General features: G+C 54.1%; 1 protein-coding gene across 6 annotated transcripts in view; it reads left to right on the forward strand.

The window, feature by feature from the left end:
* Nucleotides 1–12,147, forward strand: part of cep131 (centrosomal protein 131) — an 88,319-nt gene that overhangs the window by 24,237 nt on the left and 51,935 nt on the right. For 4 of the 6 annotated variants that reach the window (XM_030087599.1, XM_030087598.1, XM_030087602.1 and 1 more), the window contains exons 4-15: nt 229–346; nt 1,428–1,555; nt 2,574–2,678; nt 5,305–5,463; nt 5,531–5,633; nt 5,706–5,822; nt 5,940–6,096; nt 7,838–7,896; nt 7,989–8,099; nt 8,351–8,510; nt 8,587–8,681; nt 8,760–8,912. In XM_030087599.1, the coding sequence (XP_029943459.1) occupies nt 229–346; nt 1,428–1,555; nt 2,574–2,678; nt 5,305–5,463; nt 5,531–5,633; nt 5,706–5,822; nt 5,940–6,096; nt 7,838–7,896; nt 7,989–8,099; nt 8,351–8,510; nt 8,587–8,681; nt 8,760–8,912 (1,465 nt within the window). The remainder of the gene's footprint in view (nt 1–228; nt 347–1,427; nt 1,556–2,573; nt 2,679–5,304; nt 5,464–5,530; nt 5,634–5,705; nt 5,823–5,939; nt 6,097–7,837; nt 7,897–7,988; nt 8,100–8,350; nt 8,511–8,586; nt 8,682–8,759; nt 8,913–12,147) is intronic. The other 2 variants (XM_030087600.1, XM_030087601.1) reach the window with 2 other exon arrangements.

Genomic DNA, 12,147 nt, shown 5'->3' on the forward strand with positions numbered 1-12,147 from the left:
CTCTGTTTCAGCTCACGATGTCTCTGTTTCAGCTCATGGTGTCTCTGGAGTGAGAATAAATTTGATTTGAAGTCATTGTCTCATGTTGTTCTGGGCCTCAGTCTGGGATCTAGTCCTCAGTCTGGGATCTGGATCTGGTCTTTCGTCTGGGATGTTGTCCTCAGTCTGGGATCTAGTCCTCACTCTAGTACCCGGACCTCACTTGTGGATGCTGATTGTGTCCCCCAGGCCGGCCTGGGAGCGGGACCAGGACTACTTGTCCCTGTTTGACAGCAGCTCAGATGGACGCAGGAAGCTGGCGAGCCTCGGCAGGACGTCGGGGGACGGAAGCACGTGGAACGTTCTGGTAAAGAACATGAAGAGAACAGCGCGTTTTGAGCGGCGGCGGTCACACAGTCACCTGGTGGATGACAGGAATCAGAATCCGCTTTATTGACCAAGTCTGAACATGACTAGCAAAGATTTTGACTCCGGTTTTTCACTCTACAAGAATAAGAAGAAGCAAATAGAGCAGCAGTAAGAATCACTGGACTTTATGTTGGAGAATGAGAATATACTTAGAACAGTTCTGAAAAGCAGGGAATGACTGTATTTACAGTTGTATGAACATGTATAAAGAAAGGGGGCGGTGCCGATGGACAGAGTGCTGAGGCTCTCCAGCCTCGCCTGCTGCTTCCTGTCAGAACACTGCTCATCCACCGGGGGCAGCATTTCCATCATTTGGTTCTTCTTGCTGCTCGCTCCTTTGAGCCGACCACTGACGGACCAAACACATGGCGGATGTCATGCAATGACAGCAGCCGCTCCACTGGGGGCGCCGTCGGCCCAAATGGATGGACGTTGGCCAGATGTATGGAGGGGGGCGGAGCATAAACCCCGCTGTCTCAGTTCGACCAGCTGCGGGGCATCGTCCCCGTCTGTCCCCGGGAAATCTCAGAGAGCCGCTGCTCCGCCGGTTAGAGTCTGCCGCAAAACGGTCCGTGTCGGAAAAAACCGGGACAAAGTTCCGAGAATGGAGTTTCCTGTGTTTCTGAGCTCTTCCTGGTGAAGGCGATCAGAGAAGGATTGCTTAAAGCCGGACAAAATACGAAAAACAAGCCAAGTAAAAGTAAGAGAGAGCGGAGTGCCGAGGCTGCCGTCTGCCGCGCCATCTTGGAAAAGCAGAGAGAACGGCAAAGTATACCGCAGACTCCTGCTGAGAAGTGAGAAGTGAGCAGCAGCTCCCTCTAGTGGTGCTGAGGAGAAGTGAGCAGCAGCTCCCTCTAGTGGTGCTGAGAGGAAGTGAGCAGCAGCTCCCTCTAGTGGTGCTGAGAGGAAGTGAGCAGCAGCTCCCTCTAGTGGTGCTGAGGAGAACGTCCAGTCTCCAGAGACCGTCTGTGTTCAGGTGAACTCTTCATAAATAACTGCTTCTTGTTTCTCCTCGTGAGGACGATCAGCCCAGAGCCTTGGCTCCGCCCTCCTCCACCTGCAGCTCTGCCGGTGTGGTGGAGGCTCCCAGCAGCAGCAGGACAGAGGCTGGCTGCAATCTGACTGACAGCTACACCGCCAACAACAGGTGGGCAAGTCCACCTCCTCCCCCTCTCCCTCCACCTCCTCCACCTCTCCCTCCACCTCCTCCACTTCTCCCTTCACCTCCTCCACCTCTCCCTCCACCTCCTCCCCCTCTCCCTCCACCTCCTCCCCCTCTCCCTTCACCACCTCCACCTCCTCCCCCTCTCCCTTCACCTCCTCCACTTCTCCCTTCACCTCCTCCACCTCTCCCTCCACCTCCTCCCCCTCTCCCTTCACCACCTTCACCTCCTCCCCCTCTCCCTTCACCTCCTCCACCTCTCCCTCCACCTCCTCCCCCTCTCCCTCCACCTCCTCCACTTCTCCCTTCACCTCCTCCACCTCTCCCTCCACCTCCTCCCCCTCTCCCTCCACCTCCTCCCCCTCTCCCTTCACCACCTCCACCTCCTCCCCCTCTCCCTCCACCTCCTCCACTTCTCCCTTTACCTCCTCCACCTCTCCCTCCACCTCCTCCCCCTCTCCCTCCACCTCCTCCCCCTCTCCCTCCACCTCCTCCTCCTCTCCCTCCACCTCCTCCTCCTCTCCCTCCACCTCCTCCCCCTCTCCCTCCACCTCCTCCACCTCTCCCTCCACCTCCTCCCCCTCTCCCTCCACCTCCTCCACTTCTCCCTTCACCTCCTCCCCCTCTCCCTCCACCTCCTCCTCCTCTCCCTCCACCTCCTCCTCCTCTCCCTCCACCTCCTCCCCCTCTCCCTCCACCTCCTCCACCTCTCCCTCCACCTCCTCCCCCTCTCCCTCCACCTCCTCCACTTCTCCCTTCACCTCCTCCCCCTCTCCCTCCACCTCCTCCCCCTCTCCCTTCACCACCTCCACCTGCTCCTCCACCCACCTGTCTCTCCACTGTTGCATTCTGGTCCTCTTCCCTGCTGATCAGCTGCTGCTGCCTTCAGGACTTACACACACACACACACACACACACACACACACACACACACACACACATCCTGTCCTGCAGTAGTGGGTTTGGGTGGAGCTGTGGCGATGAAGCTGTGTGTGTTCCTCAGGAGCAGTAAGGGCGGCGTGGGGAACTCCGTCACCACCATCTTCCAGAACAACCACTCCGACAAGCCGCTGACGCCCAAGAGCTCCAACCAGAAGCCGTCCTTCAAGTACGTCCCAGACCCGGTCCAGCGGTTCCTGAGCCCCCTGTGGAGCGGCAGCCTCACACACACTCTGTAGTCACGGACATCTTTATTTACACAAATGAAAAAAATCCGTCATCCTCACTGCAACGGCCTCAAAGCAATGTTCAAACTAGACCCCCAAAAAAACGCGATTATGTGATCGCATGAATTCACACATAAATCACCCTTTTGCCGCTGATTATGCAGGGGCCACGTATTTTCCAAAGGGCGCATAATTCCCGCAATAATCTCACATTTACCGCAAAAAAAAGAGACATGGTCTCGCTTGTAGCGCTGTGACGTTCAATGAACGAGTCGTTCGTTTTTAACGGCTCTTTTAAGTGAACAATGAGAGCCGGATCACAGCTGTCTTCCGAGTGTCTCCCGAGTGTCTCCCGAGTGTCTCCCGAGTGTCTCCCGAGTGTCTTCCGAGTGTCTCCCGAGTGTCTCCCGAGTGTCTCCCGAGTGTCTTCCGAGTGTCTCCCGAGTGTCTCCCGAGTGTCTTCCGAGTGTCTTCCGAGTGTCTCCCGAGTGTCTCCCGAGTGTCTTCCGAGTGTCTCCCGAGTGTCTTCTGAGTGTCTCCCGAGTGTCTTCCGAGTGTCTCCCGAGTGTCTCCCGAGTGTCTTCCGAGTGTCTTCCGAGTGTCTCCCGAGTGTCTTCTGAGCGTCTCCCGAGTGTCTCCCGAGTGTCTCCCGAGTGTCTCCCGAGTGTCTCCCGAGTGTCTTCTGAGTGTCTTCCGAGTGTCTCCCGAGTGTCTCCCGAGTGTCTCCCGAGTGTCTTCCGAGTGTCTTCCGAGTGTCTCCCGAGTGTCTCCCGAGTGTCTCCCGAGTGTCTTCCGAGTGTCTCCCGAGTGTCTCCCGAGTGTCTTCCGAGTGTCTTCCGAGTGTCTCCCGAGTGTCTCCCGAGTGTCTTCCGAGTGTCTTCCGAGTGTCTCCCGAGTGTCTTCCGAGTGTCTCCCGAGTGTCTCCCGAGTGTCTTCCGAGTGTCTTCCGAGTGTCTCCCGAGTGTCTCCCGAGTGTCTTCCGAGTGTCTTCCGAGTGTCTCCCGAGTGTCTTCTGAGTGTCTCCCGAGTGTCTTCCGAGTGTCTCCCGAGTGTCTCCCGAGTGTCTTCCGAGTGTCTTCCGAGTGTCTCCCGAGTGTCTTCTGAGCGTCTCCCGAGTGTCTCCCGAGTGTCTCCCGAGTGTCTCCCGAGTGTCTTCCGAGTGTCTCCCGAGTGTCTTCCGAGTGTCTCCCGAGTGTCTCCCGAGTGTCTTCCGAGTGTGATCCGAGTGTCTTCCGAGTGTGATCCGAGTGTCTCCCGAGTGTCTCCCGAGTGTCTTCCGAGTGTCTCCTGAGTCCAGCTGTCTCCGCTGCCTTCATGTGAACAACCGGCGAGTTTCACTTTTCCGCAGCAGCTGACTAGCGGAGGAGGAGTGTCCAGAACCCGGAGAGGAGCCGGTGTTTTGGAAGAACTGGTTTTCCTGTTAACTGGCGCCTGGGGTTCTTTCTCGTCCCTTGTTGCTGATAGATGTTAAAAACCAGACAAAAAGCTGTTCAGACCCTTAAAGCTAGGGTTGGCGATCTTTCCAAAACTAGCATTTAGCACGAATGTAGCATCTCCCCAAGGCTCCGCCCAGCTCCTACCCCATTGGAGGAGCTCCCGTTGGGAGCGGAGACGTTCGCATCGCTTCCGCGTCCAGTGCGTTCCTGCCGTAACCTGTCCTCAGCGCTTCGTTTCTTCGTTTTTCTTTATTTGCACTACGCCAAGTTATGGCGCTCTCAACGGTAAGTAAACCCCCAACATTCTTCTCCGCCATTCTGCAATGACGCTCCGTCCTTCTACGCGCACTGAACCAGGGTCAGTGCACGCCATTGACATGTACGCGCAGGGGGCAGGTCGAACGGCGAAGGGATTTGATTGGTTTAAAAAAAGGTGTGCCGGCAAGACGATTGGTTGCTGTTTTTCCCGTTTTACTCCTGCTGTAGATAGCGGATATTTTCCAAACTACTTTAAGAACACGCTATGAATTGCTTCCCATCGGGTCATAAAGATCATTTTAACCAGTATTTAAAAAAATGTATCTAATTCAAATCGCCAACCCGAGCTTTAATGAGTCTGATTTCAACGTCTGCTGCTACCAGCAGCAGCAGCAGGAAGTGCTGACGATCGTCGGTCACCAGTTAACAAGGAAACCAGTTAATTTGAAACACTGTGTTGACCGTTTTATCACAGGTTTTAGCAATTGAACACACACACACACACACACACAGTGGGCACGTTTACATGGACCACGTCTAAGCGGATTGTACGTGGAGCTGATTGTAAAATGTGTCATGTAAACACTGAGAGGATCCGCTTCACTCGGAGCGGATTGTGTTTTGGAGCCGACTGTACGAGGTGGTCTACACCGATCAACAATCCGCTCCGCGTCTCGTATCAACGTGACCGGCTCCGCGCTCTGTGCCATCGACAGTAAATGTATGAGAAATGCATCTGTTACTGTGTCCTGCTGTGTGAGTCTGGGCAGGTTTTACCTCCAGACAGTGAGATGTGTGTGATGTTTTTGTCAGTTTTACATTTGATGCATTTGATTTGTGAAGCTTTGAAGGATTTCTGACATTTCTCCCTCAGCAACCTCCTGAAGGCCACGGCCGCCGACGGCCTTCCACCGGACACCGGCTCCCTCACCAAGTCCCAGAAGAACTTCTCCGCGTGGTCTGGCAGCAGCGGCTCCGCCCGGGCCCCGGCCCCGGCCCGGAGGTCAGAGGTCACCGAGGAGGAGGCCGAGAGGTCCGACGCTCGCTCCGCTCCAGTCCAGGAGGCTCCGGGGCTCACCGCCGCTGTCCTGTCTCCACAGGTTCATTCAGCAGGTCAACCGGGCGGCCGTCACCATTCAGCGCTGGTACCGGCGCCGCGCTGGCCGGGCGACGCTCAGACGCTTCCTGGACCGTACAAGAAAGGTAGGTGTGACTGCGCCGGCTCCTCGCCGGTTTGCGCCTGCTTCCGCTCGCTGCCCGTCCTCTCTTCTGCAGGAGTTGGAGGAGAGAACGGTGGAGGACGGCCGGCCAGAAGAGCCGCACAAGAAAGACCGAGACAGGAAGCGGATCCGGGAGGAGAAGGCTCGCCTGGCCCGCCTGGCCGCCGTCCAGGTGCCCAGCGCCGCACCGGCATGGCTTCACTCCCTGACAGGGTGGACTGAAATGTTTCCAGGGCCGTAGTTTCATCTGCTCCACTGTCCTCTGTCTCCCCCTGCTGGTGTGTGGCAGGAGCTGCAGCAGCAGAGAGCACAGCGAGCTGCACAGCACAGCGGTGTGGGGAGCCGGACCAAGCCCCCCAGGACGTCCCCCACCACCCAGGGTCCGGCTCCACCCAGCAACAGCGGCCCCAGGACGTCCCCCATCGACTTCAGAACCAGGAGGACAGGTCTGAGCTGCTTCACTCCTATTTTAATGACTTCCTGTGGTCAATCAATCAATCAATCATTGTATTTCTGTACAGCCCAGCATCACAACAGCAGCTGCCGCAGAGGCTTCCAGATGTTACATTGGTTGGTAAAAATAAAAACAGTGAATAAGCAGAATGTCAGAGAACACTTGACACGATAGGATGCCAGTGTCCACGTCAGTACACCGCACACACCTGGATGCACATCTGAACATGCGCCTGAACACACACCTGAGAGTTTGAGTGAAATATTGACCTCCAAACTAAAATCCTTTTGACCTTCCTGCAGAAAATACTGCTCAGTCCTAAAAGGTGTGTGTTGTCTCCCGTTTTTCCACATTGCCTCCATCATAAAGGACTAACAGGATTATTAGGGTGGTATTAACACACCTGATCTTTGTTTTCCAGTCAGATTCTTTCCATAATTGACCTTTGACCTGCCCACATATCCTTCCATTGAGCATCTTCAAGTATTATGTTTAGTTCCAGCTTAAAGGAATACTCCAGCCAAAAAACGATTTGGCCTCATTTTCTACTCACCCTCATGCTGAGAAACACTCTGGAGCACTTTTTTGATGTTTGAAATGCAGTTGGAGATGTTTGGGGATTTTCGTGGTCAACAAACAGGGACCGACAGAGCCCGACAGAAAAAAGGTCCATAAAGTCCACAAAACGTTCCCATTTTCCTTCATACTGCTCGTCCGCTGTAATCCAAGAGTCCTGAGCGCGTAACGTCCATAATTAATTCTTAACGAGGTCATTTAGTATATTTTAAGAGCCCAAACAGTGTGCTCTCATACTTCTCCATTGCATGTCTGCACGCACCCTGAACTACGGAAGCCTCGGCAGACCAAGCAACACGCTTGTGCCCTTTCAGCAGGACACCGAATTCAAAGCTTTAAAACAGCAGCCAATCACTTTTGTGATTGTCCACAGCTCCGTCACTCACAGCAGAATATAAACAGCGGAACTTCTTCTTCTATGCTTGCTATTTAGAAAAGTAGTCGCTGAAAGCGCCAAGCGTGTTGCTTGGTCTGCCGCGGCTTCCGTAGTTCAGGGTGCGCGTATGAAAGTGCACTGTTTAGGCTCTTAAAATATACTGAATTACCTTGTTAAGAATTAATTATGGACGTTACGCGCTCAGGACTCTTGGATTACAGCGGACGAGCAGTATGAAGGGAAATGGGAACGTTTTGTGGACTTTATGGACCGTTTTTTCTGTCGGGCTCTGTCGGTCCCTGTTTGTTGACCACGAAAATCCCCAAACATCTCCAACTGCATTTGAAACATCAAAAAAGTGCTCCAGAGTGTTTCTCAGCATGAGGGTGAGTAGAAAATGAGGCCAAATCGTTTTTTGGGCGGAGTATTCCTTTAATGCCATCTGTGTTTGGTGAAGTATGTTTTATTTATCTTAGAACTGTGTGTGTGAGAGGCCTTCTCCTGCTCTCACAGGGACATTCGGGGGTGGGGTGGGGGGGTGGGGGGGTTGTGGAGGAAAAAGGTTGAAATCCCTGCTTACTGGTTGGGTCTTCTTTTGAAACACCGTGGCTCATATTTACACACAGATGAGACATTTTCAGCAGGCTCCTTCAAAAAGTTCAGTTTGATTCTACAGTTTGAATCAAATTCTGGCCAGTTGGCTTAATTATCCAGAGACGTTGGCCTGATGTGATATCTATGCATTAAGTGGAGTGAGTGTGTGTTTTGATGTGCTCCACAGACTCCAATGTGAGCGCTGAGCGGAGCTTCAGGGCCGTCTCCCCTGCTCAGCGTTCTCAGGTGACTGAAGCGTTCTTCTCCTCAGGACCTCCCAGCTTGGCTCTCCGGGTCCCGTCAGGTTTGGTCTAGCTCTTCTGGTCTTTTCTCTTGAGGAGCAGGAGGGCGGAGCAGAGGAGGAGGAGGATCCTGGGCAGCAGCTGCAGCGTCTGGACAGCCACAGGGAAGCAATTCGGAAGGAGAGCGCTCACGTCAACACGGCTGAAGTACGACCTTTCTGGAAAGCACGTTTAGAAACGAGCTCAAGAAATGGTGATTTAGTTCCTACAAAAAAAGATGCTTGGCTTTTTTCTGTGTTAAGGAATTATGAAAACATTGCTTGTGTTACTCACAGCTGCTGTTAACTGGGAGACGTTTCTGCACATTTCTTCTTAAATGGCGGTGACTTCAAACAGCAAGGTAACAAACTGCTCCGGAGGTCCTGATTGGTCTCTGTCTCCCCCTGGTGGTGTGGCAGGAGCTGCAGGGAGCTGTCGAGGCAAAGCGGGAAAACCCGCCACCGGCTACAGGCGTCACACCAAACAAGGCCATCAAGATCATCCCGGGCAGTAAGAATGCAGCTTCAGCCAGCAACAAGCGCTGCGTGTCTCCCTGCGATATGAAAACCAGGAACTCAGGTCTGAGCGCCATCCCCTGCGCCACACGGCCAGCCCATCCACCGTCTTTTAACATGGGAGCCTTTTGTTTCCACAGACTCAAACCTAGACATCATTCCTGACGTGGCCGAGCTCAGCTTCAGAGGTGTTTACCCTGAAGCGTCCAATCGGAGAGGCTCCCAGTGCTCAAAGGTAAACTCCGAGCAGAAAATCAGTCACTGCTTTGCGCAGCAGTGTTAATCTGAGACGTGTGTGTTCTCTGTGCTGCAGAGGTCGGTGAGTGTTGAGGAGCAGAGGCGGGGAGCCTCGTCCAAAACCGTCCTCAACGAGCTGCTGGACACCCTGAAGCTGTTGGAGGAGGAGCCGGAACAGCTGGCCGAGTCCCAGAGCCGCCGCAAGGACAAATACGCCTGGATCGATGAGGTGGGTGTTCATGTGCTCGACTCAAACCGTCAGTACAACGTCAGGCCGTCAGTACAACGTCAGGTAGTCCGTACAACGTCAGACCGTCAGTGCAGCGTCAGGCCGTCAGTACAACGTCAGGCCATCAATACAACGTCAGGCCGTAAGTACAACGTCAGACCGTCAGTACGTCAGACCGTCAGTACAACATCAGGCCATCAGTATAACGTCAAGCTGTCAGTACAACGTCAGGTAGTCCGTACAACGTCAGACCGTCAGTACAACATCAGGCCGTCAGTATAACGTCAAGCTGTCAGTACAACGTCAGGCCGTCAGTACAACGTCAGGCAGTCAGGCCGTCAGTACAACGTCAGGCCGTCAGTGCAACATCAAGCCATCAGTACAACGACAGGCCGTCAATACAACGTCGGGCCGTCAGTACAAAGTCAGGCAGTCAGGCCGTCAGTACAACGTCAGACCGTCAGTACGTCAGACCGTCAGTACAACATCAGGCCGTCAGTACAACGTCGGGCCGTCAGTACAACGTCAGGCCATCAGCACAACGTCAGGCTGTCAATACAACGTCAGGCCGTAAGTACAACGTCAGGCCGTCAGGCTGTAAGTACAACGTCAGGCCGTCAGGCTGTAAGTACAACGTCAAGCCGTCAGTACAACGTTAGGCCGTCAGTGCAACGTCAGGCCGTCAGTACAATGTCGGGCCGTCACTACGACGTTGGGCCATCAGTATAACGTTAGGCCGTCAGTACGACGTCAGGCTGTCAGTGCAACGTCAGGCCGTAAGTACAATATCAGGCAGTCAGGCCGTCAGTACAACGTCAGGCCGTCAGTACAACGTCAGTCCGTCAGTACAACGTCAGGCCGTCAATACAACGTCAGGCCATCAATACAATGTCAGGCCGTAAGTACAACGTCAAGCCGTCAATACAACGTCAGGCCGTCAGTGCAACGTCAGGCCGTCAGTACAACGTCAGGCCGTCAGTGCAGCGTCAGGCCGTCAGGCCGTGAGTACAACGTCAGGCCATCAATACAACGTCAGGCCGTAAGTACAACATCAGGCCGTCAGTACAACGTCGGGCTGTCAGTAAATGGTCGGGCCATCAGTACAAAGTCAGGCAGTCAGGCCGTCAGTACAACGTCAAACCGTCAGTACGTCAGACCGTCAGTACAACATCAGGCCATCAGTATAACGTCAAGCTGTCAGTACAACGTCAGGCCGTCAGCACAACGTCAGGCCGTCAATACAACGTCAGGCCATCAATACAACGTCAGGCCGTCAGTACAACGTTAGGCCGTCAGTACAATGTCAGGCCGTCAGTACAACGTCAGGCCGTCAGTACAACGACAGGCCGTCAGCACAACGTCAGGCCGTCAGTACAACGACAGGCCGTCAGCACAACGTCAGGCCGTCAGTACAACGTCAGGCCGTCAGTACGTTAGGCTGTCAGTACAACGTTAGGCTGTCAGTACAACGTCAGGCCGTCAGTACAACGACAGGCCGTCAGTACAACGTCAGGCCGTCAGTACAACGTTAGGCTGTCAGTACAACGTCAGGCCGTCAGTGCAACATCAAGCCGTCAGTACAACGTCAGGCCGTAAGTACAATATCAGGCCATCTCCTCTCAGAATGTTGCTCGTATGGTGCAGTGGCCTGAAAAGACGACACTGGCTGCGTTTACGTGCAGTCAGTGTTCGTGTTAAGATCAATATTCTGGTTCCTGAAACATTTGGAGTAACTTCAGGAGATCCTCATTCAGACCGCGGCCACAGGCGACGCCATGACTGCATTTGCACTTCATGCCACTAGGTGTGCTGTTTGCATGTTCAACCTTATTTTACACAGACACCAAGGAAGAAGAACGGCTGCAGCGCTGCAGGCTCTCTGCATGTTGTTAGAAACAGAGCGTTAGTGGCAAGACATTTGATATGTTCAATGATGCGATGCAGCGTTTTTTTCAGTGAAAGAACTGAACGATCGTTAGTTAATCTGGATCACCAGTAGTTCCTGGACTCAAAAGACCAGATTCCTTGCGGATTGGTGAGCTAGCAGCGGTGAGCTAGCAGCGGTCAGCTAGCAGCGGTCAGCTAGCAGCGGTGAGCTAGCAGTGGTGAGCTAGCAGCGGTGCGGGTGGAGCAGCCTGTCCTGTCAGCAGCAGCCTCATCTTCAGAGGAAAACGCCGAGGCACGGCTGACTTCCTCGGCTTCGCTGCCCTCGGCTCCACTCAGCTCATCTCTGTTTACTTCTCAGACAGCTTACAGGCGGAAGCTGAGCAGGAAAAAGTGGACTGTGATTGGCTGTGTCACATTTCTACCATGTCTGATCGAGTAAATGCGCTCACAGCTGATCACCGTGATCGACTGGAAATTAATCGTGATCACCAATCACGATCATACAATCGCCCAGGCCTCACGCAGACAAAACTGAAACACTCATCATCGCCCCTGATGTCTCAATCCCAGGGATCAAACAGGACCTTGGTGACCTAGTCTGCTAAATCCAGTCTTAGAAATCTGGGTGTTTTCCTTGATAAAGACGTCTCTAGTCTCTCGTCTCTAGTGCAGCACTGCAAGCAGCTGACGAGAAATTGTTTCTTTCAACTAATAAAAATCTCCAAACTTAAGAAAATGGTCTCATCCAATGATTTAGAGCTCATCATTCATGCTTTTGTCTCATCGCGTTCGGACTACTGCACCAGCCTGTTCTCATGTCTGAACTGAAGGAGCTTTCGAGGCTGCAACTTGTGCAAAACTCTGCAGCGAGAACCTTGACCCGCAAAAACAGATGGACCCGGTTCTCCTGGGTATGGTCATGGCCCTCAGCCTGAGTGCGGGAGTCGGCTCCTGGACCCTGGACCCTCTGCTCTGCCCACCCTGGGTGTCTGATGCCCGGTGGGGTTGGTGCCTGTCGGTCTTGGTCCCCGAGGGGCCCGGACCCCGTGGCTCCCGGGGCCTTCCTCTGCTCTCTTCTGGGCCGGTGTGTGGGCAGTCAAAGGAGTAACCGACGCCCCCTGCAGGAAGTTTCTGTTGGCTCAGACCCAGACTGAGCCCAGCTCCAGAATCCAAATGTGGATGAGGAGGGGGCGGGGCTAGTTTACCAAGCTAGTGGAACGGCGCGGAACAAGTCACCAGCAGCGGAGCGGGCACGGTGCGGTGGAACGGAGCGGGCGCGATGCGGTGGAACGGAGCGGGCTCGATGCAGTGGAACGATGCGGTGGAACGGAGCGGGCTCGATGCAGTG

Source organism: Salarias fasciatus, unplaced genomic scaffold, assembly GCF_902148845.1.
Source record: "Salarias fasciatus unplaced genomic scaffold, fSalaFa1.1, whole genome shotgun sequence".
NCBI classification, from domain to species: Eukaryota; Metazoa; Chordata; class Actinopteri; order Blenniiformes; family Blenniidae; genus Salarias; species Salarias fasciatus.